The 24,907-nt window shown below is 36.5% G+C and overlaps 1 protein-coding gene across 8 annotated transcripts in view; it reads left to right on the forward strand.

Annotated features, from left to right (window-relative positions):
• Positions 1-24,907, forward strand: part of NEBL (nebulette) — a 275,776-nt gene that overhangs the window by 172,786 nt on the left and 78,083 nt on the right. For 5 of the 8 annotated variants that reach the window (XM_075047851.1, XM_075047870.1, XM_075047860.1 and 2 more), the window contains exons 1-5: positions 7,160-7,343; positions 7,440-7,511; positions 13,536-13,640; positions 15,761-15,871; positions 22,357-22,467. The exons of 2 other annotated variants lie outside the window; for them this stretch is intronic. In XM_075047851.1, coding sequence (XP_074903952.1) covers positions 7,278-7,343; positions 7,440-7,511; positions 13,536-13,640; positions 15,761-15,871; positions 22,357-22,467 — 465 coding nt within the window. In that variant the 5' untranslated portion in view covers positions 7,160-7,277. Of the gene's footprint in view, positions 1-6,335; positions 6,520-7,159; positions 7,344-7,439; positions 7,512-13,535; positions 13,641-15,760; positions 15,872-22,356; positions 22,468-24,907 lie in introns of those variants that run through there. One more of the 8 variants, XM_075047916.1, reaches the window with a different exon arrangement.

Consider the following 24,907-nt stretch of genomic DNA (forward strand, 5'->3'; position numbering starts at 1 on the left):
TCCAAATCCATTGTAGCCTATTATAAGCACTTGAAAAATAATATTTATTCAAGCAGACTATTTTGCCACAGCAGCTTTTTGGAAAGAATGAGCTATCCATCAGTGATTATAAACAGTCTTGAAAATTATGGATATTTTCTGAATGTGCATTTTATATATTAAGTGCTTTGTTTTCGAATACACTGCTAAATTAATAGTACAGCTCCTGTGTACAGTTGTCTTAACCTGTCATGCACAGAATGGTAGGCTAAGAGGGAAGCTTGACTATGACAATACAGATCTAAACCCTCCTGGACACAAAGTATGTGTAACTTATTTTCGTGTTTAAATCTTACAATGGGCACAATTCACAAAGTAGATAAAAGATGTAAACTAATTTCTCCAAAGGAGAACTATTTAAGAATCAGTCATTTTAAGCACAATAAGGGAGCTGTATGTTTTACATAATTACGGTTTTATTTTTGTCTTTTTGAGTCTGAAGATATTTCAAAATATACCTTCTCCATCAATTATTTATGACTTAAAATTATTTGTCTTGATCAAAAAATAAAGTTACTTGAATAAATTTTTCATCAATGAACAAGTGACTTCTGTTACTTCAAATCTGTTCATTAAATTTCTTATTTATCCTGGCCTGTTTGGTTTAATCTTTTCTGTTTTGGGTTTTTTTCTGAAGACTGTTCTGAAATTTAAAAGCTATGATCTTAAATAACTGTAAATGAAGAACTTAGTTTTTGTTTTAGTGTTAGCTGTCTGTGCCAATTTGATGCAAATTTAACTTACTTGAGAATCAAAGTAACATGAAATGTTCCAGAAGAGTAAAGTTATAAAGGTTTTTTTAAAGGTGTGTGTTACTTATGGTATTGTTCCCTCCAGAGAGAGTGTGACTGAAGTTACAGTATTAGGTCTATAACAAGAAGTGCAAAAATATGGAGAAGAAAAAACTCAGTTAAATACAAGAAAAATAAACCACTGTGGTTTTAGTTTCTAGAAAAATGCATTCATTAAGTAAGTGAGGGTCATAGTGGTGGATGTAATTACAACTGAAATTAAATTTGTAGGAAAGATCCAATTTTCTCTTCCTGCTCTGGGAGATTCTGGCAGTTCAGGCAGTTAAATTTGAAGTAATGCCACAAGAAAAATTCCTGGTAAGTACACATGCCCAGTCTATATGGCTAAGAAAATGTATGCAAGTCTGTATATAAGCCAAGTATATCTTCCTGTTATTTCAGATTACAGTAAGCTGTATATGAATATATAGTCACTGAAAGGAGAATGGGAGTATCCTTAGCTTTTTAGGATTTATTGAGGCAAAATAAAACTTGTTTATTACTGACTTCATATCTTTTACCTACAATCATTGATAATTTTAGCTGTGATTTATAGCAAGGTAAAATTTCAAAATTCTTACTATATAGTCCTGGCTCTTTCTTCCATAGGATTTAGGTTTGGATAAAATGAAAATGTTGTGAATGGAAAACTTTGATGTATTATCTAAACTTTTCTCCTTTTGAGGAATCCTATGAGATAAGCTGTAACTTCTCAGTTGAATCCCTCTTCTGCTGAATGTGGTTTTTCTCTTTGGGATACCTCATACAGTAACCCAGGCTGCTGATAATTTCATTTTCTAGCCATATTCTGTAGAACAGCCTTATGAAATCTGAGCCACAAGTTTCAGGGCAGAGGAATAGCTTGGATATGTACTGCTCCACACTGGTTACAGAGGACTAGCGTGCAGGTCTCTTGACTACTAGCATACAGGACTAGCATCTGGGCTGCAGTAGGAATAAATGTAGTAGGAATAAATGTCTTGACTATTTGTTGTTGTAATGGCACTAGTAAGAGGTGGGGAGTGCTGAAGAGCCTCAACTGCTATGCCCCAGAGCTGTTATCTCTGGTGGACTCCCATACCTAGTTGGACACTTGAGTAAGGGGAGAGGGGTTTTATAACACTTGGTAAGAAAGGGAAATGCCACAGCTATGTCAGGAAGAGTGGGTTAAACAGTTGCAATGGAGTCAAATGTGGCTGATTTTGGTCTCAGCTCCTGATGCATCAGCTTGTGAAGAGAGCTGTAGGAGTGATAGATTTTTCAGGCTTCTGGTTAAACTGAAAATATTGGCGGGGTGGAAAGACCAAATTCCCCCATTGTTGAGGATTTAATTTCTTGGCAAATGAAAAATTAGGAAAAAAAAAAAAAAGGTGAAACTGTATATCCCATTTAGGAAATACCATCTTTGAGGGTTAAAAGCTATTGTGCAAATGTAGTAGGCAGTTATGAATATTGTCAGAAAAATGAAGCTGAGGTTTTGGTTTTTTTTTCAGGATACATTAGTATCTGAAAAAGCTTTATGCTGGTTTATTTCAATGTATTGTTGCTGATCACAGCTAAGGTTACAATCCACATGGCACAATCTTGTGCCCTGATAAATACTCTCACTTCTGAATGGGTTCATTTCTCAGGATAATTAGCTGTGTGGGAAAGAGTTTAACTCAGGCAGTGTCATGCTAGCATAGCTACACTGCTTCTGGTAACTCAGTTAGATTGGATATTATTACGTGAAAGTAGTTGTACCATACAGACATCTTAAATGCTCAGTCATCAAGATCCAGTTGGGCTAGACAACGTCCCTGTGAGTATGTGTTTGCAAAAAATGTCTATATTTATGTATTTATTAGGCATTGAAAATTCATTAGGTTTTCTGGGATTCACAATTCTAACATCTCATTTGTATTCATCTTTAAAAATACTATTGCCACTCTCTGCTTTACCAAAACCTTAAATAAAATAACTTTCATTGAATGAAAATCTTAGCTTAGAACCATGAGATATTTTCAGGTTTCAAAGTGTTGTTGATAAATGCAGTGTTAATGATGTGACAGACACAAGCTTATGGGTAAGATTTTTCTCTAAATAGAACCATCTTTTGAATTTCTTTTGTTAATGTTAATTGGTATTTCATCTTCAGGGGAGGTTAAAATTGGCAGCCTGGGATTCCTTGCTTGCTTTCTGTTTGTGATTGTGGTGCTGATAGCCTAACTATGAACTTCCTTAGGCACGGTTGCTAGTAAGTTCCAGTCTAATAGTTGAGTATTTCTAGAAATGAGAAGTAATTGAATCTCAGTGCTTACAGATGCCTTGTGTGCTTTTTGAAAAGAGACCACCAGCTGTGTTGTGTTGCATTAATTGTACTTATTTCAGTGATGTGTGTGTCTGTCCAGTGAGAACAGAAAATAACATTTTCATTTCAGGGATGTCTGTGGGTTGATTTTTAACTCATTGGAAGCAGGACAGTTAAAGCACTAAAACTCTACCTCTGTTCTTACTAGGTTTTCAGTCCAGAATTGAAAGGAGTATATTCATAACATGTATATACCTCTCACTATAATGCTGTGGAGAGTCTCCAGCTGAAATAACTTGGCCCTTAACTTGCAGCCTATGTTCAAGTACCCCAAGAGGAACTCTGCATTAATAGGTTTGAGATTATGACGTTTCTGGAACATTTTCTAGGACAAGAACAATTTCTGCTGTTCTGTGAAGTGGTAAAGTTCTTTCAGCTGAGCAGTAGATATGAATATGCCAGAACTCGGAAGGCTTTGGGGATTATGCCAAAGAAGACCAGTGGTGGTGTTTGTTTAGTGACAGAACTGAGTGTCACTGCTAAATTGTTTTGTGTATCAGGGCCAAAATGAGATGAAGCTTTTTAACTTTCTGGGCCAAGATCTCCCAAATGTATTTGTTAAAAGACTGATAAAGGGACAAGGAGATGGTGGGGCTTTGGCCAGTTGTGGACACAGCTGTGTGTGATCAAAGCAGGAAGCTGCACGACTGTGTGCCTGAGCCATTTGTGTGCTGGGCCAACTCATCATCATGGGGACTGGGGCTCCTTTATACCCCATGTTTCTTCCCCTTCTGCCTCCTCAGCAGATATACATTTAGACCAAGTGCTTGAGTAATGTTCTGTGTCAAAAAATAGTACATTGACAGGACCGAATGATGTCTGTAAGTGTTGGAAGATTCAGCTGTCTCCTTTCATAGGAGAAACCATATAGTTTGCTTCTGGAAGTCTTATCTTCTCAATCAAAAGTTCATACATGATGAAGATTGTATACATGATGAAGATTGTGTACTGCAAATACTGTGCTTCTGTGAACAATCTAGACAACGTACAGTTGCAGCTTCATTTCGTTGCAGCTTCTTCCACAAAATATCCTCATTCTTAAGGCTAGATTTGAACTGAGATGTGAAACATCCATGCAGGGTGGCTGGAAGCAGAAATGTGGAGCTATGCAACATTCCCTTACAAAATTTGAATGAGTTCATATTGGGTACTTCCCCAAAGAACCCATTTCTCCCCTTTGTGTGCGTATTAAGATATCTATAATGCAAGAATAAATCCTAATTTTGCCATGTTCTGTATGCATGCAAATACTGTGTATACACAGCTTAGCAGTCTGTTGCAGTGTTTTCTTAAAATTATGTACGACTGGATTTTGTTTAACCTGTGCTGTTTCATGCCAAAACATATGACTACGGATTACTCCATTATCTACAGTGGAAAGTGGTTCAGCAGTGTCAGTTTGGAATTTTTGGTAAAAATGCAGATTTTGCAGGTAAAAAGTATTCTTTAATACAACATACTTCATATTTGTTTTGGGGATGTAAAGCTCAGCATTTTAACTTGAACTTTATTCCGATTAGATGTAGTACTTTTAGTGTGGTTTTAAAAATATTTGTAAACATACACAAACATTTGCAATGCCAAACATGCCTGCTGATCCTAGATTATTTACTGCCTCTTGCAGAAGTAACCTAAGCTTGTTCTTGACCTGCAGGCTGCTAATAGAATCATAATGCACTTCTAAACCATGCAACTCTTAAATGTTTATAACAGATTATTCTCTGAATTATATCTGGATATATTTAATTTTCAGGCTTGCTTTATTGCACAGTGAATGTTATCTGACAGTATTCAGTGTTTCGAGGAGGATGAAAAAAAGGGAGGTAGGTTTTTGTGTTATATAGTCTCTTACTGCATCTGTTATGTGAAGAGTGCCATTTTGAATAACTTGTGTATGGTTAGTTGATACTGTGATATTTTTTCCCTTGCTCCCTTTGTGCATAGCATTATATTTTTCTTTAATATGATCAGTTATAGCAGCTGTCTTGCAATCCCTGTATTATGGAAGTTACATGGGACGTAGCATATTCGGACACTCAGTTATGCCTGACCCAGATGATGTAAAAATAGGAAAAAATGAATTCTATCAAATCAATTGAAGATCATGCTAAAGAGAAAGCACATCTTTATTATGCAGAAACCATTACAGGAAACCCACAATTAATACATAAATTTTGGTATATCCAGCTGCTGAAAAACCACCAGATACAATGTAAGCATGTTAAAAAGCTGAACAGCCCCATCTTCCCCCCAAACCTGAACAGTTTTGACTTTGTCATTTTGAATGTATTTGCTTTCCGGTGCAAAAAATAGCAAAAGATTTCCCCATATTCAGCAAGCTTTGCAGCTACTAAGAGGTCTTCTCTACTTTCAAATATTTTTCAGTGTCTCCCCTTAAAAAATTTATTAAATGTAGGAAAGAAAGGGAAATTAACTATGCTGGAAAAATATAGTATTTGCAATATTATCACAAAAATCTCCAAATGAAGCCTTCATGTGCATTTCTGTCTGGTACTTCTGTAGGTACTCTGTCTCCTTAACTTGTGGTCCTTGAAATCATGCATGAATCTGTTGTTTAGGAATATATTTGCTGTGGCCATAACCTTCAAAAATGACCTGTTACTGTGAATATCCATCTTATAAGACCACACCATTTTTTTCCATAAGGATGAAATATCCTGAGGTCCAAAAGTAGTCAGCATAAATTACAGGTAATTCTCACCTATACAAACCAGACTTATAGTTTTCAACCTGAACTTCAGCAATGCCAATCCACATCTGAACTTTAGGAGCTTATATTTGAAGTAGAGAAATGGAAAATCTTGAAGCATTCTGTACTATTAATATATAAAGAATTCTGTCTCTGGATTATTATACACTGAAAGCAGTTTGTGCCTTTGTTCTTAATATTTTTTTCAAATTTTCAGACCTTAACTAAGTCAAATGCTGTATTTTTTCTCTTCTTTGAAAAGTTTATTTTTCTAAGGAAATGTATGTTTCTAAATGAGCTCTAAGGATGGGCACAAGTACTTAAAATTCTTTGAAGAGGTTTTTTAAGACCACACATTCCTTATATCTTTGTCTGATTGCAAAGCTGTGTAGTGGCAAATCACTTTGCTAGATGAAGTTCAAAATCATGACCTCTATAAAATGAGAAGTATACAAGCTACAGTTTGGAAAGGAAAAAAAAAAAAAGTTAAAATGCTGGTTACTCCAACTGGTCCTGTAATACCTCCTTGCTTGTTTTACAGAAGCAAACACTGTGACACTATATCCATTGGCATAAGGATATCTTTCAGTTTCATTGCAGCTGGAGTCAATGACTTCATACTGAAAAAGGTTGGTTTTGAGACTACACACCATGACAATTTTTAACAGTGAAGGAACATTCATGTTTGTGTAAATACATAGCCATGTATACTTTTAAGTGTACGGATGTGTTTGTATCTATGTATGCACAGGTTTAACCTTCAGCTGACATAATATGCAAAGCATTTAAGGAATTTTATATGCTTTGTGGAAAAGGAGTATTTCCTGAAAAATATACTAGCAGTTACATCTACTGGAAAATGAGAAGAGTGTGCTTCTTTTAATCAAAAAGCTCTATTATTGGACCAACAAAATAAAGTTTTGTGATAACTGGTTTTGGAGTCAGTGATGCCTTGAATCTTAAAACTGGGCGGTTTTCCCATAACCCTAGAGTCAATGTTCCCCTTTTAAGCCTATTAATTTTACTAAATTACTTATGTTATGAATTAACTGCATCACAGTATTTTAATTAAGTGTGTTCATAGTCATTTTAAAAATAGTTGACTGGGATAGGTCATTTAATTATATTTTATCTGTAAGAAAGCATTAGCTCTGCTGCGACTGATAGCTAGCAAGGCCATCTGCAATGCCTTTCAGTTCACTCACACTGAATTGTTCAGATAAAGACCGTCAAGTGCTGCCTAAATAAGGAAGGAGCCTTGGCAGAGTTAAGTGCAGGGAGGACACAAATGAACCATTGATTCCAGGCATGCTGTAGGGTCTGAGCTGTTTCCTGCAGTGCTGAACCTTTTTAGAGTTTTCATTGTTGTTTTCTGCAAAGTATTAAAATGCGAGTATCTGTCATTCAGGATCTCAGGGAAGATGAAAATGAGGATGGGGAAGAAGAAGAAAAGGTGAGTTACACCCCAGTATCTTTGAAAAGTACTTATTTCCTTCTGTTGTTACCCTTTTAGGACAACAAACCTGGAGTGATTATCTTTTTCTTACAGGTCTTCCTCAAGCCTGCTATTGAGGACAGAAATATGGAACTGGCCCGAAAATGCAGTGAAATAATAAGTGATGTAAGTGATGGTGACTGTTTGGATCCTTACATTTACACATCTCTTTTCAAGTGGGTTTAAATTTATGATACATATTTTTTCAGGTATGTACAGTGCAGCATGTGCCCATCCAAGACTCAAGTGAAAAAGCACACAAAAGTAATAGAAAAGCACAGCCTACTCTAGTACCTTAAATTATCAGCCGCAGAAGGATGAGCTTTTCGGAGCACTTGGACGGTGTGAAGCAGAGACCCTAGGAAGGAGAATGTTCCAAAAAGTGGGTCTCATGCGGAGTGTGTCTCCCATGAGAACACCTTGGCTGATTGAATCAGGAAAATGCAGTATTTTTTCCAGTTATAGCCTGATCCTATGAAGTTTGATTGGCTAGAGCAGAACTGAGTGCCAGTATACATAGCTGTAAGGAGGGAGGATAAAAATAAAACAGATGAGTTTTGAGTGTTATCTGTTGGTCTGTGGTGATAGATGCTCAGAACTGCTTAGCATATTATTACTGACTTGCACTTCTAGAGAGAATCCACTGAATGCTAGAATATCTTTAAAAATTATTTAGCTAGCAAATTCTTGCCTTAGTTGCTATAGAGCTTTAAAACTGTCCATCAGATATAGATGTTATATAAACATCACAGATTGGATCCAAGACATTTTAAATTGGAGTAGATCCAAATGATTCAGTGTAACAGCATCAGATTTACCTTGGTGGAAGATTATTTCTATGTCCCTCTGGGAAAGTGTGTGTGAATAATAACTTTGTCCCTTCATGGGAATGGGAGTTAAGGAGTGGTATTTTTCCTGCGAGGGTGGTGGCTGACAGCAGAGGACACATTACTGAGGAGAGAGTGACTTGCTTTAACAAGTGGTGTTCTAAAGAAACCAAAAAATGATGTCTGGCTCATGTTTGTGTTGTAATCTGATATTTAGATTCAGGATGTTATTGTTCAAGGTGAACGAGTATGTTGATTTTATGAGAGTAGAACATACAGATTCTACACTTAAGGTATAAATTATTAGGGGTTACATATCAGAAAGGAATAGGTAACTCAGAAAAACAGTATCTGGGATGTGTAGGTGTTACAGTGCTGGCTTGAAAGTGTGACTTGATAAAGTCAAAGTTTCCTCTTTGTACATACACCGTCTGGTAATACTTTAATTTTCACAGAAAGAGTGCTGAAAATGGGATAGATCCTTAAAAGAACCTACCAAGATGGCTCCCTTGTAATCTCAAGCTACTTTAGGAGGTAGTAGAGATTATTAATATTTTTACTGATGATTATCTACTTGCTTTCTTTGGGAAAAGAATGGCATATGGTACAATAAGTGCCTGTCAACTCATGTAAAGGCCAAAATGAAAATGGACCTGGAGCACTTATCTGACCCAAAATACATGTAGTGTTTCCGTGCAACTTGTTTCTGAACATGGTTGCTGTTCTTAAAGGCAAAAACTCCTTGACAAATGGTGAAGAAATATTTTATTTAATTGAAAAGGAATTATTATTGTGCTGTGTGCCCATTAGGAGTAATGTTGGCTGTGGCTGTTAATTAACTGATAAATTGAGTGGCTGTGTTTTCTCTGATTTTCTGCAGGGGCTTGTGAGCTAAGGTGAATAACTAAATCAAGCCAGGTTTCTGAAGCCTATAATGGTTCAGGGATGTGGGCTTTTGCTGAAAACTTGTGATGCGTTTAGCCTGTAAGTGTGTTAGATTTTCCGTGAGATATGTAAAGCATAATGGCAAAGTGTCATTAATGCTTTCAAAGCAGTAGTAATATGTAATGGTCCAGACCAATTTATTTTTAAAGAGTCTCTGTGTTTAAAAATGGCATCCAATTTTGGGGCCTTATTCAGCCTCTGGTGAAATCAGTAGGTGTTTCTTCATTGGCTTGAATGGAATATGCAAATGTATAGGGGGTGAATTTTGTTTCCCAGAATTTTTGCTATAATTGGAATTTCTTATGACCAGTGAAGTCCTTTGTGCTGGTGGGGCTAAGTTCCTCAGCCTGCACACTTCATTGTGGAGGCCAATAAACTGCAAGGAATTTTCATTCTTGCCTTTGATTTTTGACTCATTAACGTTCAGAACTTTTTATATATTCTTTATCCATTTAGCACGAATCTTTGCACAAATTGCTGTTAGTGTGGATGTGTTGTTGGTGTACATCTGTACACTTTATGTGTACAATGGTTTTATGGGGCTTGCAGTTTGGCCCTAAGATGACCTTGGGACAGCAGCCTGTGTCCTTGCTGACCACGAGACTGGGTGCTTGTCCTTTTCTGCCGGTGGAGCTGTCAGCACAGCTCCTCCATCAGAATGCAGCGCCAGGAGTGCTCATGACTGAGATACTGGGGTTGCATTACACTGGCCCTGCATTCTTTGCAGGCTGACTTTAATTTGACAATATGGTTTTAACAAAGTGTTGCAATGGCAGCCCTTAGTGCATGTGTAACTGTCAGTCTTGAACTGTATGTAGGGGAAGTAGTGAAGTCTTTATGTGCTCCAGTTCTTGAGGAAATCTCCATTTTCATTTGAGGTTGGCAGATGTTTGTTCTGTGGCTGTGATACCCCCTGGATTGTTTCTCCCTAAAGCCATTTCATTTAATCTCCCTCCATTATGCAGTTTTATTCCACAGATGATTTTAAAACTGTCATGTGTGCTTGGTTCATATGCATTCCCTTCCTTTCCAGGCCTTTTGTCTTCCATATTGAAATTGAGCCTGTCCATTTGCGTGTATTACTTATATGTTGGTATATTTTCATCTCTTCTTTGTTTTAATTGTAGTGGTGTGATGTTATGAATACTGTTATAAGCAAAGAGGGGAATTATTATCCAAGTAAAATGGTTATTGACCAAACTATCATAATCCTTTTTGGTAGAGAGGCAGACAGTCTGCCTTCTGAAGACTCTGCTGAATTTTGTTAATATATGGTACCAGTGCTTCTTTTTCCCTATAGCAAAAAGTAGTACAACTTGCCATTTAACTGTCCTTTTACGGAGTCCAACTTTGCTTTAATATGTCTCTTTGTTATAAAGCAAGGGCCAAAGAGACCTAGAGTCAAGTGCAGAAACAGAGTGCCTTTCCACTCATACCAATAGGGTTGTGACCGCCTCATTCAGGGTGGAGCTGTTCCTCTGGACTCACCATTGAGCTTACACAGCCTCTATCTCAGGAGGACTTTGAGGTCCAAATTGCTGGAGACTAGTAAAATACTGTGGGGCAATAATACTGTATGCTTGCCCTGTTCTCATGCTTGTCTCTAGGTTTCTGTGGCCACGGAGAGAGGATTTTGTATTAGATGGATCTGTGATCTGACACAGCTCTTAGTCTTATGAGAGATTATAAATTAAATGCAGGGTTGGAAAGGGATTCCTTAGTGGAATGAGTATGATGAGTCAGGGAGAAGAACGGGATCAGGAGAGAGCTATTAAAAATTGGGCCTTTAGCGAGGTATTGGGCTTCAAAAGTATGTCAAAAGAGCAGTAGTGGCTCCCGGCCATCATTTCAAATTTTTCCTGTTATTTGTTTTTTTCACAAGGCTTACCAGATCTACTCAACCTAAACCGTGTATTTTGTGTTGAAGGGTAAGTCACTCGCAGGCAAAATGTCCTATTCAGTATTTTAGACATCTGAATTTGTAACCCCAAACTTTGAAGAGGAATATTAGCTTCTCTGCCTATTCCTCCCAGCCATTTGTTATGTTCAGTTGTAGCCAACCTCTTAAGCCTCTTGCTTAAGTCATTTACAATAAATACGCTTTTTAAGTGCAGATATCATGACTTCATTATACTTGTCCCATTTCATCTTCCGTGTTTCTGATTCCAAGCGATGCAGACACTTCTGTAGCTGAATGGAGTGTGTTGGATCAGAGTTTGACCACACATTTTGTTATATGTCCTCTCTAAATTGCTCATTTGAGCCTGCATGCATTTTGTGGCCTCTATGGCTTACTATAATAAATGTGAATAATAAAGGAGTAAGGTGGTGGCATTAGTCCTTTACTGCAGTTATTTTGAAAGCATGACTTCTACAACAGAATAGCTTTGATTGTTTCTTCTAGTCATGTCATGTCATCCCCCCCAGTTAAGAGATACCTTAGAAAGCTTTCATGTTTGATTTTTGAGTGTACTTATTGCTCTGTAATTAAAATGGATGTAATTACAGTCAGCTTTCAGATATCTGTGTGTGATTTACCTCATTTGTGAGCAGCAAGACTCTCCATCTCCTCTACTAGAGTCTCAGCTTTACAGGAGTTTCTACTGGGAGTGCCATCAAACCTAACCAGTAGACAGTCAGCTCTGTAGATTTCCCATGTCCCTTCTCAGCTGTATCACTGTGAATGAACATAATTCTACGAAGCCTTTTTTTTAAGCTGTTCATGTCCACATACATACACACACTTGCAAGTACGTGCGTGCATGTGTGCAAGTTGAACAATAAGTGCCTGCTCATGTTTATCATAAAACTGTCCTTTTTGTGTATTACTCTGTGATTACCTAGGAGTATGGTGTCACACAACAGGTTACATGAACCATTGGATTTGTCGTTCCCTGAGTAAAATTATGACATACAGTAATTTTACACCTATTGTTCACAAAGCAGTTTTTATTTAGAATAGACTGTAATCCACAAAGGCAGACTATATGATTCAGTAATGAGATGTAGATTCCTTCAGTAGTCCAAATGTGGATGAGCTCAATAGTAACCAAGATTATTTATAGTGTGAGGATTATGTAGTCATCAGTTTGAGATGAATTTGGCATTATCTAATCCATTTTGCGGTGGACAAAAAGTTTGCATCAGATAGTACAGGAGCTGATTCTGTGTAAGCTGCCATCCTTCTCATGAATTTTCCAAGTCCCTGTAGGGGAGTGTAGACTAGAAGTTGTGATATCCATTAAGGATTCAGAGAAAGAGGAAATTAAGATTGCATATTTCTGTAATGCTCAGATGCAGATCATATTGCTTCTGTCAGTGCTTGTCAGCAAGTCTAGAGTGCATAAATGCAAGCTGCTGTTGTGCAGAATGTGAAAATGAGGTTAGAGAAATGGTAGCAGATAATAACCACAAAAGCTTAATACTAAATAATTCAATTTGCATTGAATTGAACTATTCTATGTACAAAGAAAGAAGTGTCACTAAAAACATTTAAGGCTATCCATGTAAACTGTCTGTATTTCTTATTTAGTCCATCTCATCATAATTGACTATCTTTCTTCACACAGTTCTTACATAATAAAAGTCCCTACTCATTCACCACGTCCGTAGTTTTTATCCTTCTCCCTAATACAAACATTAACTCTGACTTCATTAACAGTCATGTGATTATTATACCTGCCTGTATTGTTTGCCCCATGGTAAGAAAAAGGCTGTGTTGTTGAAAAAAAAAAAGACTTGTGTTTTTTTTTTTTTTTTTTTTTCAGAATATGTCATGGTGTTTTGCTTCAAAAATGGTTTGCTTTGTGCATACACATAATTTAAAAAATGGCTCAATTTAAAATCTATTTGGTCTTAAATCTGTTATTACTTGCATGTCATGACTGTTGGGGTGCTTGGGCCAATGATTTGGCAGTGGCCTTCTGAATTTATTCATGTAACTCTTGGATTCATAAACGGGCATTCGATTATGTTATATACATTCTGTGCTTGCTAGGTCTGTGTTAGAAGTTAGTTTAAGAGTTTTATCTTTGAGATCAGGTATTAAGAAGATCAATTATTCAATTCTCCTTACTTTAGAGATACTAGAACATCTACAACAGTGGTGAAAATGTGCTGTAGGTGTAGAGAAAAATCATATCTTTTTCATCTTTATTATTAAAGATGTGACTTTTACATTGCCCTGGTACTATGTGTGAGAACTGGCTGTTTCCCTTGACGGCTTAATTTGATCCAGCTTCAGATATCTGCAAGCCACCCAGCATAGTCTCCATAAATAAAATAAAATAATAATAAAAATTAAATAAAAATAGCCATTGTTTATTTTTCTGTTTTTTTTTTAAAGAACAATTAAACTTCTTTTTTCTCCTCTTTGTAGATACATTATAAAGAAGAGTTTAAAAAATCTAAAGGCAAGTGCATATTTGTACCTGACACCCCACAGCTAAAACATGTGAAAAGTCTCAGTGGCTTTATTTCTGAGGTAAGACCTAAAAGACTGAAGAATTCTCTTTGCTTCTTACCCTTCCTAAAAACTGTCTTAATTGAATATGGTGGTTTTTAGCATGGGAAGGATGGCTTATTTCAAATAACAATTCTGTTTAAAGCTGAAGTGACTTAAAGCGCTGTAAATAGTGTATACTGTATATTTGAGTAATAATAATTTGGAATTACGCAACACTTTTATTTTAGGATTCCAAGATATCTGCATCTGAGGCAGTCCTAGCTATCCCATTTCATGGATGGATAAACTGAGGAATAGGAAAAGGATTTCTTGTTACTTATTCTGCAGTGATGAGGTTTGCAAATTATTCCTGTGCACAGTTTCCCTGCTGTGGAGAATTCACAGCCTGATATCAAACAGAACTTTTACCTTGATATCATCGCTGTACTCCTTCAGCAAGGGGACTGGGGCAGACATCAGGTCAATACCATCTGCAGGTCACCTGAGCACTGGCATGCATATATGTGCGTGCATGTCAGAGTTTTTAGGTCTACCCCCTCCCTTTCTCTCTCTCTGTACTGGCAAAAAAGGAACAGGAGCTTCCAAAATCCCAGAGCAGAGTTTACTGCCAGGTCTTCATGTCCCAGGTATAAGGTGTCATATGATTGCATCTCTGATTATTTTCCACAGGTGAGAACAGCAACAGGAGTTTTACCTGACAGAAAGTTGCTTTTGTTAAGGAACTGCTGGTTCTGAGTGATTTTTCTGTCACTGTGACCCTTGGAAGACTTAAATTTTTGGTGCCTCATTTTTTGTGCTACCTTTATGATTATGATAAAGAATATCCCAATATCCCTGTCTGGAGTTATGTAATTTATATACATTCTATATTCTGTTTCTGATATACATCAGTTTGCCATGTGGCTACATTCAATATAAATTCATCTGATGAATATTTTTTTATGTTTATCTTCATATTTTGTGAGAAAGAGTGGCATGTCCCAAGGGGCATAAATGTGATGGAATTTTACTTTCTGAGAGACAGACTGTTGTAGTCTACAAAAGCACAATATAGAGAGAGCATTTATAGAATCCATCTGTCTGATTCCAGAGAAAAGCTGCTAATTATTAGTCAAAGACTGAGAGATATAAAGATTTTTCAAAATTATAAACCCCGTATGTTTTATGTTTATCACACTGTTGAGCACTCTGTTTGCTTATTGCAGCATTACCTGAAGCCAATGATGTGATGGATGGTTTATCTTGTAAATTACTGACCTCTAGTGTCCCATAACCTGTTTTTTCAAAACTCGAACACTGGAATTCTTAACAGCATGTCTACTGCAATGAAAAAGAGCTCTCTGTTTCAGGAAACAGCAACAAATGTTACAGCTAATTATTGATATGTATAATACATGTGGGGAACTAGCTGTATATTGCACAGTAAATTAATGACATTAGACAGTATTATTTAAGATATCTTTGATATTTATGATTACTTTCACAGCAATACTTGACATTATTGTTTTATGAATTTGAGAAACTTAAACCTGAAGCAAAAGCGTCCCAGATTTTGAACTATTATTCTGGCCTGTCTCATAAAACTGTTTTGTGAGGAATTGCTAGTACTGAACACTGGAGAAAGTACAAGATAAATAAAAAGTAATTTAAAAATGAGTCTGTAATATGAAAAAATTAAGTAGAAATGATGGCAGACATGCTATCTTCAGTGTTCCTGTCCTTTCCAGTTACATTTAATTGCTACTGCTTATTAATGGGTAAAATATTTTTTGTTGGCCTCTCATTGCTCCCATTGTGCAAAACTTGGGAAAACGGAAAGAAAAAAGATAATTTTGGTTTTTGGAAATGATTTATAAAAGGATAGAAAAATAACTGCCTTGCTTACTTTACTTTATACTTCCCCCCAAATTATTGAATTTAATTAGGAGATACTTTGCATTGCTTCGTGAATTAGACACATCCACCTAAAGTATTGTAAAGTTATTATGTAAGGTTCTGGTTTTTCTTGAAAGTTTATGACAGCATTAGATTTTTCCAGTCGTAATGGTCTATGCCATCTTATTTAATAGAAAAAATAGGTAGTGTCATTACTGTATCTTAATTTTTGCATTATATGTCACCTTTTTTCTCCTCTTTAGGTGAAGTATAAAGGAGCTGCTAAGAAAGACCTTTCCAACTCTCTTTATCAGCAGATGCCAGCCACAATTGACAGTGTATTTGCAAAAGAATTAACACAACTTCAGAGCAAGGTACAATTTTAGAATCATGAAAGCGATTTTTAGACGAATTGTGTGACAGAACATGGCAAATTTGAACAATATATTTGAATGGATACTTGATTGCCTGCTTGATTTATTTGGGTGAGTTTATCATCCAAAGTTTATCACCATAACTTCTTAACTTCAAGAACTACTCGCTTTTAAAATGTTGACAATCTTATTTGTTATGTTTATTAAGTATGAATTTAAAAACTGCTGGTGCATTCATCAATCCAATGAAATCCATTAGAAATGCATGAATGCAATAAGGAATTATTGAATTCAGTGACATTGCACCGTGTTTATAGAATAGACAAATCTTACATAACAACGATTTCAATTTGGGTGTTGTATTAGTTTTATAAAATGTTGGATGCTGAAGGGGAAAAAAATAATACTTTAATGACTTTTAAAGGCACTTACTGGTAGCAGTAAATGTATCTCTGATGGTCTACATACTACCACTCACAACAAATTTTATAGAATTAAAAATATGAAATCAAGTATATTGAACATAGTGTAAAACATGCAAACAACCAGTAAAATAGTAAATTCCAGTTCAGTTGCTTCCAGGGGCTTAAAAATATAATACCCTTAATGTAGGCAGGTGACCCTTCACTTCCATTGATTTCAGTGGAATTGTGACTGTTAAGTATGTGTAATATGAATGAAGTTACAGATTTTCGTTGTTACTCATGAGAATTACAGCTGATAGATGGTCATGGCTTTCTGTCCACCAAGCATTTCCACATTTTTCTTGTTTTGCCTTTCTCCTCTCTTAAAGATAATAACTACGTATAGTTAATACAGCCAGTCTGTGGAGTGAACACACTCTGAAATCCATATTATTGATTGTAGCTCAATATGCATTCTTCTAATGCACTGATTTTTTTTCAAACAAAGGAAGATATTCATAACAAAAGAAAGCACTGAAATCTCAGGAAAGCTTGGGGACAAATGTTTTGATTTAAAACAATGTGTTAAGGCTATGTTAAGCAAATACAATAACATGAAGTATATTTTAGTTTTCATAGTTTGAACTAGAACATATATACACTCAAGTTAAAGCAGCACAGTAGCTGAAATGACATTAATGTGACATTTCATTGTAAAGTGAGTGATTAGAGGAATTACAGTAGAAATAAATTGCGAATTAAACTTGTATAACATTTTTAAACCGTTAGCTTGATTTATAAAACATTAGTTAACTAGTTTGCCACAGATTTACTCCTGGATTCATTCCAAATGAGTACATTCTACATTAGTTTACGCAAATGAGGTTAATTAACATCAGCTATGTGGCAGAAAAGATAAATAACTGAGACTAAAAATGAAACCATTTGATTCATCAAGAAAACCCCTTTAAGGAAAAGACTGACATTTTCATTTGATATTTTTTGAAGGTTTTCTTCAATCATCCAGCAGTCATAGAGAAACAAATATGCATATAGGATGAGTTATATTTAAGTAGAAACTTTTCCTGTAAAATTCATACCATCCCCTTAGGAATAGATGCATTATAAATCATAATCTACCATAAAACTTAAAGATATGCTGACACATTTTTCCAACTTGTGGTTACTGTTGCAACGGACCTGAATTTAATGCTACTTTGAGAGAGATCCTAGGGGATTTTCTAGTGGAAAATCTTCTCTGCAGTATTCAAATCTAATCCATATTGTGCCTATCACTGCGGTACCTAAGTAGCTAATACGAGGATTTCAGATTTCAACTGGGTCGGGATATGGCAGAGGGGATTTCTGCTGCATCTATCTAGCCGGGTTTGTGAATTTACAGGTCATCACTTCAGCAAGAGGAGGCCACAGATATGCCATAGGAAGGAGAGAGAACAGCACTGGCTGGCCATTGCGCCAACCCTCCTGCAAAAAGGCTGTTGCAAGCACAGAACTGCAGTCTGTTTCTCAATTATAGTAAGCTGATTTTAAATAGGTGCTGATTTCCCGAGACTGGAAAATAGGAGGACGTGTCCTCCTCCTCATCCGCATTAGAACAAATTTACACCTTTGACTCCCTTTTTGTGCTTCCTGGATGCAAGGCCGGGCTTGAATGCTTTTGTAGCCAGATCAAGCAGGTGCTTTCTCGCTCTGTGATGGCATGTTCTTGGCAGGATCCGTAGCCTCATGTGCCAAGCAGGTGTGTCAGGACGAGGGGATCATGGTGTGGAAGAAAGAGAGCCACTGACTCTCCCCGCTACTGCCTGCTGGCAGAGGAGCGCTGAGGCTGGTATGCCTCTGCTGGGTGATCTCCTTACACTGGTGTGTCCTCGGCAAATGGCCTCTCCTGTGATTTGATGTTTGATCCTGAAATGGTGCTGCTGCCCTGCTGCTGCCCAGCAGCTTCGTTTTCAGCCTACCTAGATCTAACCCAATTTATTAATTTTATACGCTGTTTCGGATCACACTCATGATTTAGGAACTTGGAGGCAACTAGGGGAAATTTCTTTTTTGTCACAAGAAATTATCCCCCACCTACAGCTGCCCTCCACTGTCCTCTCCAGAGCAAACAGACTGCCATAGCACTATCTGTCACTTCTGCACGCTTTAACTGATAGGGCAATTGTCATTGACTTCAGCAGAGCCAGAACGTCGTTCTGTAGGGTTCCAGACATACAATGTCAGCATTGACAGGAGCTTACCATAACGGAGAGTACAACACACTGACAATTGTGGTTTGCCTCCTGTGGAGCTTTCTCCCTATGTCAGCTGTATTGATTCATGCTCAACTCCCTCTTCAGGATACACAGGAAAGACTAAAACAAGACCACCTCTGCTGGATTTTGCATAAAGCCCATGTTTGGTCTTTGGCATTCTATGTAGAACTGGCACGAACGTGGAAATAAATACCCATGGAAATAAATACTCATAGAGAAGGAAATCCATCCAAAATTTTGACAAAAAATTCATGACACTGTTTATGGGAAAAAAAAGTTTCAGGAGAATGAAAAAGAAGTTTCATAGCCCCACATACTTGGGTGGCTTTTATCAATTTCATTTTTTCCTCTACACAGAAAATGTAACTGTTGCCTTCTAAATAGCTTTCTTGAGAGCAAGCAACCAGATTTTCCTCCCTCTCTTTTGTCATAGCTGTCCCCAGGGTAAGCTAGAGAGAGCAGAAGTCCCTGTCCTCACCGCGTAACTTCACCCTCCTTCAGCCTACAAAGCTCTCGCCAATTTCCATGTTCTCTGCAATGAGAAAATAAAGTTGATGAGAGCAGTCTAGGCAGGGAGCCCTCATTTTGATTTTCCTGAGAGGAAATGGACATTTTCTGGAAAAATTGCAATTTTCCTGTGGAAAATATTTCTGAAGGAAAATTTCTGATCTTTGCTAGCTTTGTGCCAAGTCTTTTTCTTGTCTGAAGACCAGTATACTAAATTCTTCCTTACGCAGAACAATTTTTTTAATAAGGTGTCACAAACAATGATAAAGGTATTTAAAATTGCTTGAGGGGAAAACAATGTTGAAAAAAAGTGTGCTTTTCATCACTTTTTTCATCACTTTATTTCTGCCATAAGAAGAAATTGCACTGTTTTTCTTCTTATCTGAAAGGAATAATCTAAAGCAAAGTGAAGGCAGTTTAATTTTCTCCTTTGCACAGGGCAATATCTCACATAGTAACTATATGTCAATGCTCAACAGTATTTTCTGTTTGTTTTTAAAGATGATGAGCCAAGTGAATCTTATGCAATATTTTTAACTTCCAGAGAAAGTTTCAGAGTTTTTCTTACTTGTGGGCAAAATCCCCTTTTTACTTTCATATGTTTGGGTTTTTTTTTTAACTATGAGAAAGCTATTTAATGTGGTTTACTGCAACATTTACAATCATATTACATATTATCACACTGTTTTCTGTAATTCTTCATGGTTTTTTATGGCATCAAATCTCAAACATGAGATGTTTCTCTCATGTTTGAGATTTCCTCTTTTTTGTGGTAGCAGGTATTAGTCTCCTGGACTTCTCTAGTTTTGTTTTACACATATACATTGGATAATCTAATTCTCTATCTAGAGACTAAAGTAGCATTTTCTGTGTTCTTGAACATTTCCTCCTACAAAATCCTACATTGTGGATTTTAAGTTCAGAGCTCAGCTTACTGACTATAAAGGGAAATATATATTCAAAAATTAATAGTGTTTAAAGTATTCCAAAACAGAGGGTCAGTCAGAGTTAAGTTGAAAGAGCACAAAGCCTTTCTTAATGCAGCTTCCTGTTGATACACTGGTGTACAAGAGAGATAAGAAAATAAAAAATGAGTACTTACAAATTAGTTCAATCTGAAGTCATACCTACTTAAATAATTGCCTTGTATTTCTTGAGTTAATAAATGGTGCCACTACAAAGTAGAGGTTACATCAGTGACCTGTAATACTTGATCTCTCTGTAGAGTAGTTTCATATGTAGATCTGATAAAATTCGGTTTAGCTAAAACTTGAATATTAACATGAAATGAGACATAAATGTACACATGCTAACGTGTAAAATAATGGTCCTAAGAGTATTGATGAAATAATCCTCATAAACATTTTTCCATGCTCCCTTGGAACTGATTTACAGGTCTGGGAATAGTTCTGCACGAAACTGTCCAAAACTAAACTAGACAGCTATTGAACTCCTCCTAGCCTGTGATTGCTTCAAGGTTTCTTAAGTCAGTTAATAAGGATAATGTGTAAAGATAGGAAGAACATAGCCATCAAACAGCAAGTCAAATATTCCTATATTAAGCTAAAGAAACAGTCATCTGTTCCCGAGATAGTGGATACTGAATTGTAATTTCTGTTAGTTTTATCATGTTGGGAGTTGATGTGCTTTTGTTTTTTGATGTCTTGGTTACGTTGCCCATTTTCCAACAGAAAAACATAGATGTTAAACCAGCAAAGTGGCAATGTAATAAAATATCTGTAAATTAGTAGATTTTGGAAGTAACTGTACGGTCTGCTTTTCAGAATGGTATTAAGCAGAAAACATCTTAAAAGTGACAATGTGAAGCAGGAGAAGCAGTGAAAGTTTTTTTGTGATATATGTTTATATAGTAATTACACTTTTGCAGGGGATCACTTGTTAGTGATGCTTCAGTCTTGTTGACAATTATTTGCTTTGCCAGTTGCAAGTTGTAATTGGTATAGTGAAGTTATAGACATATTTTTGTTTCAATTTAAGTTGTGTTTGTTTCCTCAGAGGCCTGGTCATGTTGGATTTACACTGTATAAGGAGATGGCACATTTTAAGTTTCCTAATTTGATACTTTCATTCATATAGTAGCAGTGCAAAAAAACCCCCCTTTTTGTCTTAATTTCTCAGCCTATATATCATTTTGTAATCTGGGATAGTCAGGGCAGATACGAATATATTGCGTTGGGCACCCTGATCTGTGACTCAGATGCAATCTTGCTGCCTTAAACACAAACGAATGTAACATTTTCTCACAGTTCTAGTATCCTGTCCTAAAAAAGTCCAAATCACCGTAGTCAAGAGGTCCCATCTCAAGACTTTCACAGTATTCTTTTATTGCTATCAAGGGTTTTAGTTTCAAATCCTTCTCCTCCTGACCAGCTTTCAATCTTATTTAGTATTTGCTGTTTTCTTGGGGATTATTTTAATGCTTGCTCCTGAGAGCTATTAGAAAATGAATTTTCTTGATGCTTGCTGCTTCTTCAGGCATCAAAACCTGGTGAATTTTCTTAATGTAAGCCTAAAAGCTTCTGACAAGGATAAGTGCAAGATCAGCTTTTCAGGCAGTTTTAGTATGTGAGTGTGTATATATGTAAGTATAACACAGTACAGGGAAAGCTGGATGAATGCCCAACATTGTGCTCAGTTTCTATTATAAAAATAAATTTGTTTATGAACTCACAATCCGATTCCATTTTCCTTTACCATGATGACAATTGAACGTAAATATTATTTTTCTTTTATTATTTTTCTTTCTGAACCTGGGGGCTAGTCAAAATGTGTATTGTGCTAGTAATTTCCTAACAGTGGAAGAAATAGCTGTTTGGGCTATGAGTATTTCATGTAAACCTGTTTGTTTATGAGAAATGCACAAAACCTTTTTTTTCTGAAAACAGAAAAAAAAGAGTAGCCTGGAATAGTTACTTAGCTGATGCATTCAGGTTTATTTTGAGCAAAAAAAGCTTTTGTTTACGCTTTTCCCTGGGCTGTCTTCTCACCTTGTTAAAGTTAATTTTCTGTTTCTGTATATTTCTTTTTCTTCCCTCTGTCTACACATACCTCTGTTGCAATAATAGACACAGAGAAACCTCTCTGCTGACTGTACCTCATATGTCTCTCTTTTGGGTGGAAGCTGCTCTTGTTTCAGGGTTCTGGTTCCATTAAGGAGCTTAATTATTTATTACATTTCTTCCTGTATACGGGCACACTACGACACTAGGTTTAACCTGGCTTGTATTATTATACCTGCTCTGCTGAGGTCACAAAAATGTAATGTTGCTCTTCTCAGGTTCTCTATAAACAAAAACATGATGCTGAGAAAGGAACTTCAGGTTATGCACATATGAAGGAACCTCCAGATATTAAGCATGCCATGGAAGTCAATAAATACCAGAGTGATGTAAGTACTCCCCCAACTGAAATTTGCTTGTTTTAGGTAGCTACATCTATTATAGCTAACTGAAATGAGTTGGGCATGGAATATTTTCATCTTTCATTAGTTGGTATTTTTTTACATTATTTGCTCTGAAGTAATTTGGGACATGATGTGTGTATAAAATACTCTGTGAGTAATGGTATGTGACTTTTATTCTAAACTGCAGTGGAAAGCGGTTGTTACTCTTTATTAGTAATAATTATTATGAAGTGCTAGCACTTTGAAATAAAATTACAAGTGCAGCTTCTCTGAATTCATGTTACCTACTTGTGCTTTAAAAGTGTGTAAAGCTATTTGTTTACATGAACAGCAGCATGGTTTCAGTGTCTTACTCTGTCAACACTTGGATAGTTCTTTAAGGATTCTCTATGGAGGAGAGAAGGGGGCTGTTTCTGCCCTGCTCTTGCACACTTTTATGCACATGAATAACTTTGTTCCTATCTCATGAATATGTATCAAATGAGTTTCAAAGAACAATTTATGACTTATTTTACAGAATCTGAGCCATAGAGTTCAGTCTGATGCCTGGCATGAGTTTATACCATTGACCAAAGTGTTTGTTCTTGTAGTTTTACTTAGATAATTTACAAATAATTTAGAGTATTTAGCAATATTTTGAAACTTGGTTGCTTTTTTGTTTTTTTTTTTTTTTAACAGCTGCTTGTTAACTTCTTTAAGTTCTTTAGGTTTTCACAATATAAAAGCCTAATAATAGTATTTACATTTTGTATTAGTGTCAAGTCAGGTTTGATTTCATGGTTAAGCTAGCTTATACTAGCTCAATGCACCATTGCTGGGGGCAGAAATGCTACTAAGGTTAGTGTCTTGAATGATACAACTTTGAAGAAAAATGTATGTTAGTTTTAGGTTTTGTAAAAGCTTACTTATGAGAAAAGTAAATTTTAGGAGAAGATTGGCTAAAATGGTGAGGTCATTTTAAAGGCTACTCAAAGAACAGCTGACATGTAAATACATTTAAAGTTACAATCCATTTCCATTCTTCTTAGGTAACCAAGTCTAGTCAGGTAGGTACGTGATTTTTTAACTCTTGTCTCTAAGATAAAAGGGATATTTGTTTGCTGCTACCAATGTAGAAAATGAAGCTTGGGTATTAATTTTGAATTGTCTTAAATTTACCCTACCTTCCCTGCTGACAGTGTAACAAACACTCTTAGGTTTTGTAGGCTGAAAACTAAATGTCAATGTTAGATGTATGTCCATGTGTGCAGAATCTTGACAGCTGGCCGCTGATTAAAAGGCTGCTGGAAAACTTCAGGGAAGCATTATGTTTGAAGAATAACTTTTTCTTCTGCTGGGAAATACCTGCCTTGGAACTCCCAGCAGTAATTTGCAACCTGCCTTGATTACAGAATTCCCTCTTCCTGTCAAACTCCAGCCATCTCTGCTGTTAGAAGCATCAGGATATCAGATTGATGGAGCGTAGGAGCTGGGAACATGAACTTCTCTTCCCGTAGCCAAGAGTTTTTTTTTACCTAGCAGTAGGAATGATGGTGGACTACTAGGGAAGGAAGTAATGTTGGGAAGAGAGTTGGGAATCCCTCTCAGAGAAGGTGGTGGGACCAGGAGGAATAGGAGATGAGTTTTTGTATCAAATTCATCATGGTCTGAGGATGCATATACTAGCACAAAACCCATTCCCCTTCTGCAGCTGTACATCACCTGCTAACAGAATTAAGGAGAGCAGCGTACAGATGTGAGAGTAAATGAAATTCAGTTGTTTCATCTTCTTTCACCCTTAAAGCAAGCAAAAAAAAGGAATTGAAGGCAAACATAGGAGGGAAGGATGTTTTGATAAATGAGAACTTTTAACAGCATGTTAAAAATAATGAAAAATATGAAGGAAATTATTTTCAGCCTGAGCAAACTTCAAAAAAATCACAAACCCTCCATATCCAACATAAAACTCTAACCACTTAGTCTCATCTGTTTAAGAACAGATTCTTTCTGGTTCCTCATGGGGACCTGCAGTGCAATGGGTATATATCTTTATCAGACATAAAGGAGCAAGTTATGTAAGTACGGTTGTTGTTCAGTGGAGTTCCACAGCTCCTCTGGGTAATATTTTGGGCACCATGGTGAATAGCTGTGGATTTCTTGTTTTGTAAGTACAGGTTTAATTAAAAGCCGCATGAGTTTTCATCTTTGAGTCAGAGCGTGGAATAGCAAGCATCCCAAATGTGGAGCATTTGTCTTTCCAGAGTATTTCAGGCTATTTGTAGAATCACAGCTTTGAAAGTGCAGGGAAAAAGGGGGGAAACTACTGGGGGAATAGAAGGACAAAGCTCTTTTATCCACCACTCATTACAGTATACCTATGGGAGCAGAATGCATGTTTACCTACAATGCTCTGCCAACTCAATTCAACCTTTACACGCAGGGTTTG

Source organism: Buteo buteo, chromosome 2, assembly GCF_964188355.1.
Source record: "Buteo buteo chromosome 2, bButBut1.hap1.1, whole genome shotgun sequence".
NCBI lineage: Eukaryota > Metazoa > Chordata > Aves > Accipitriformes > Accipitridae > Buteo > Buteo buteo.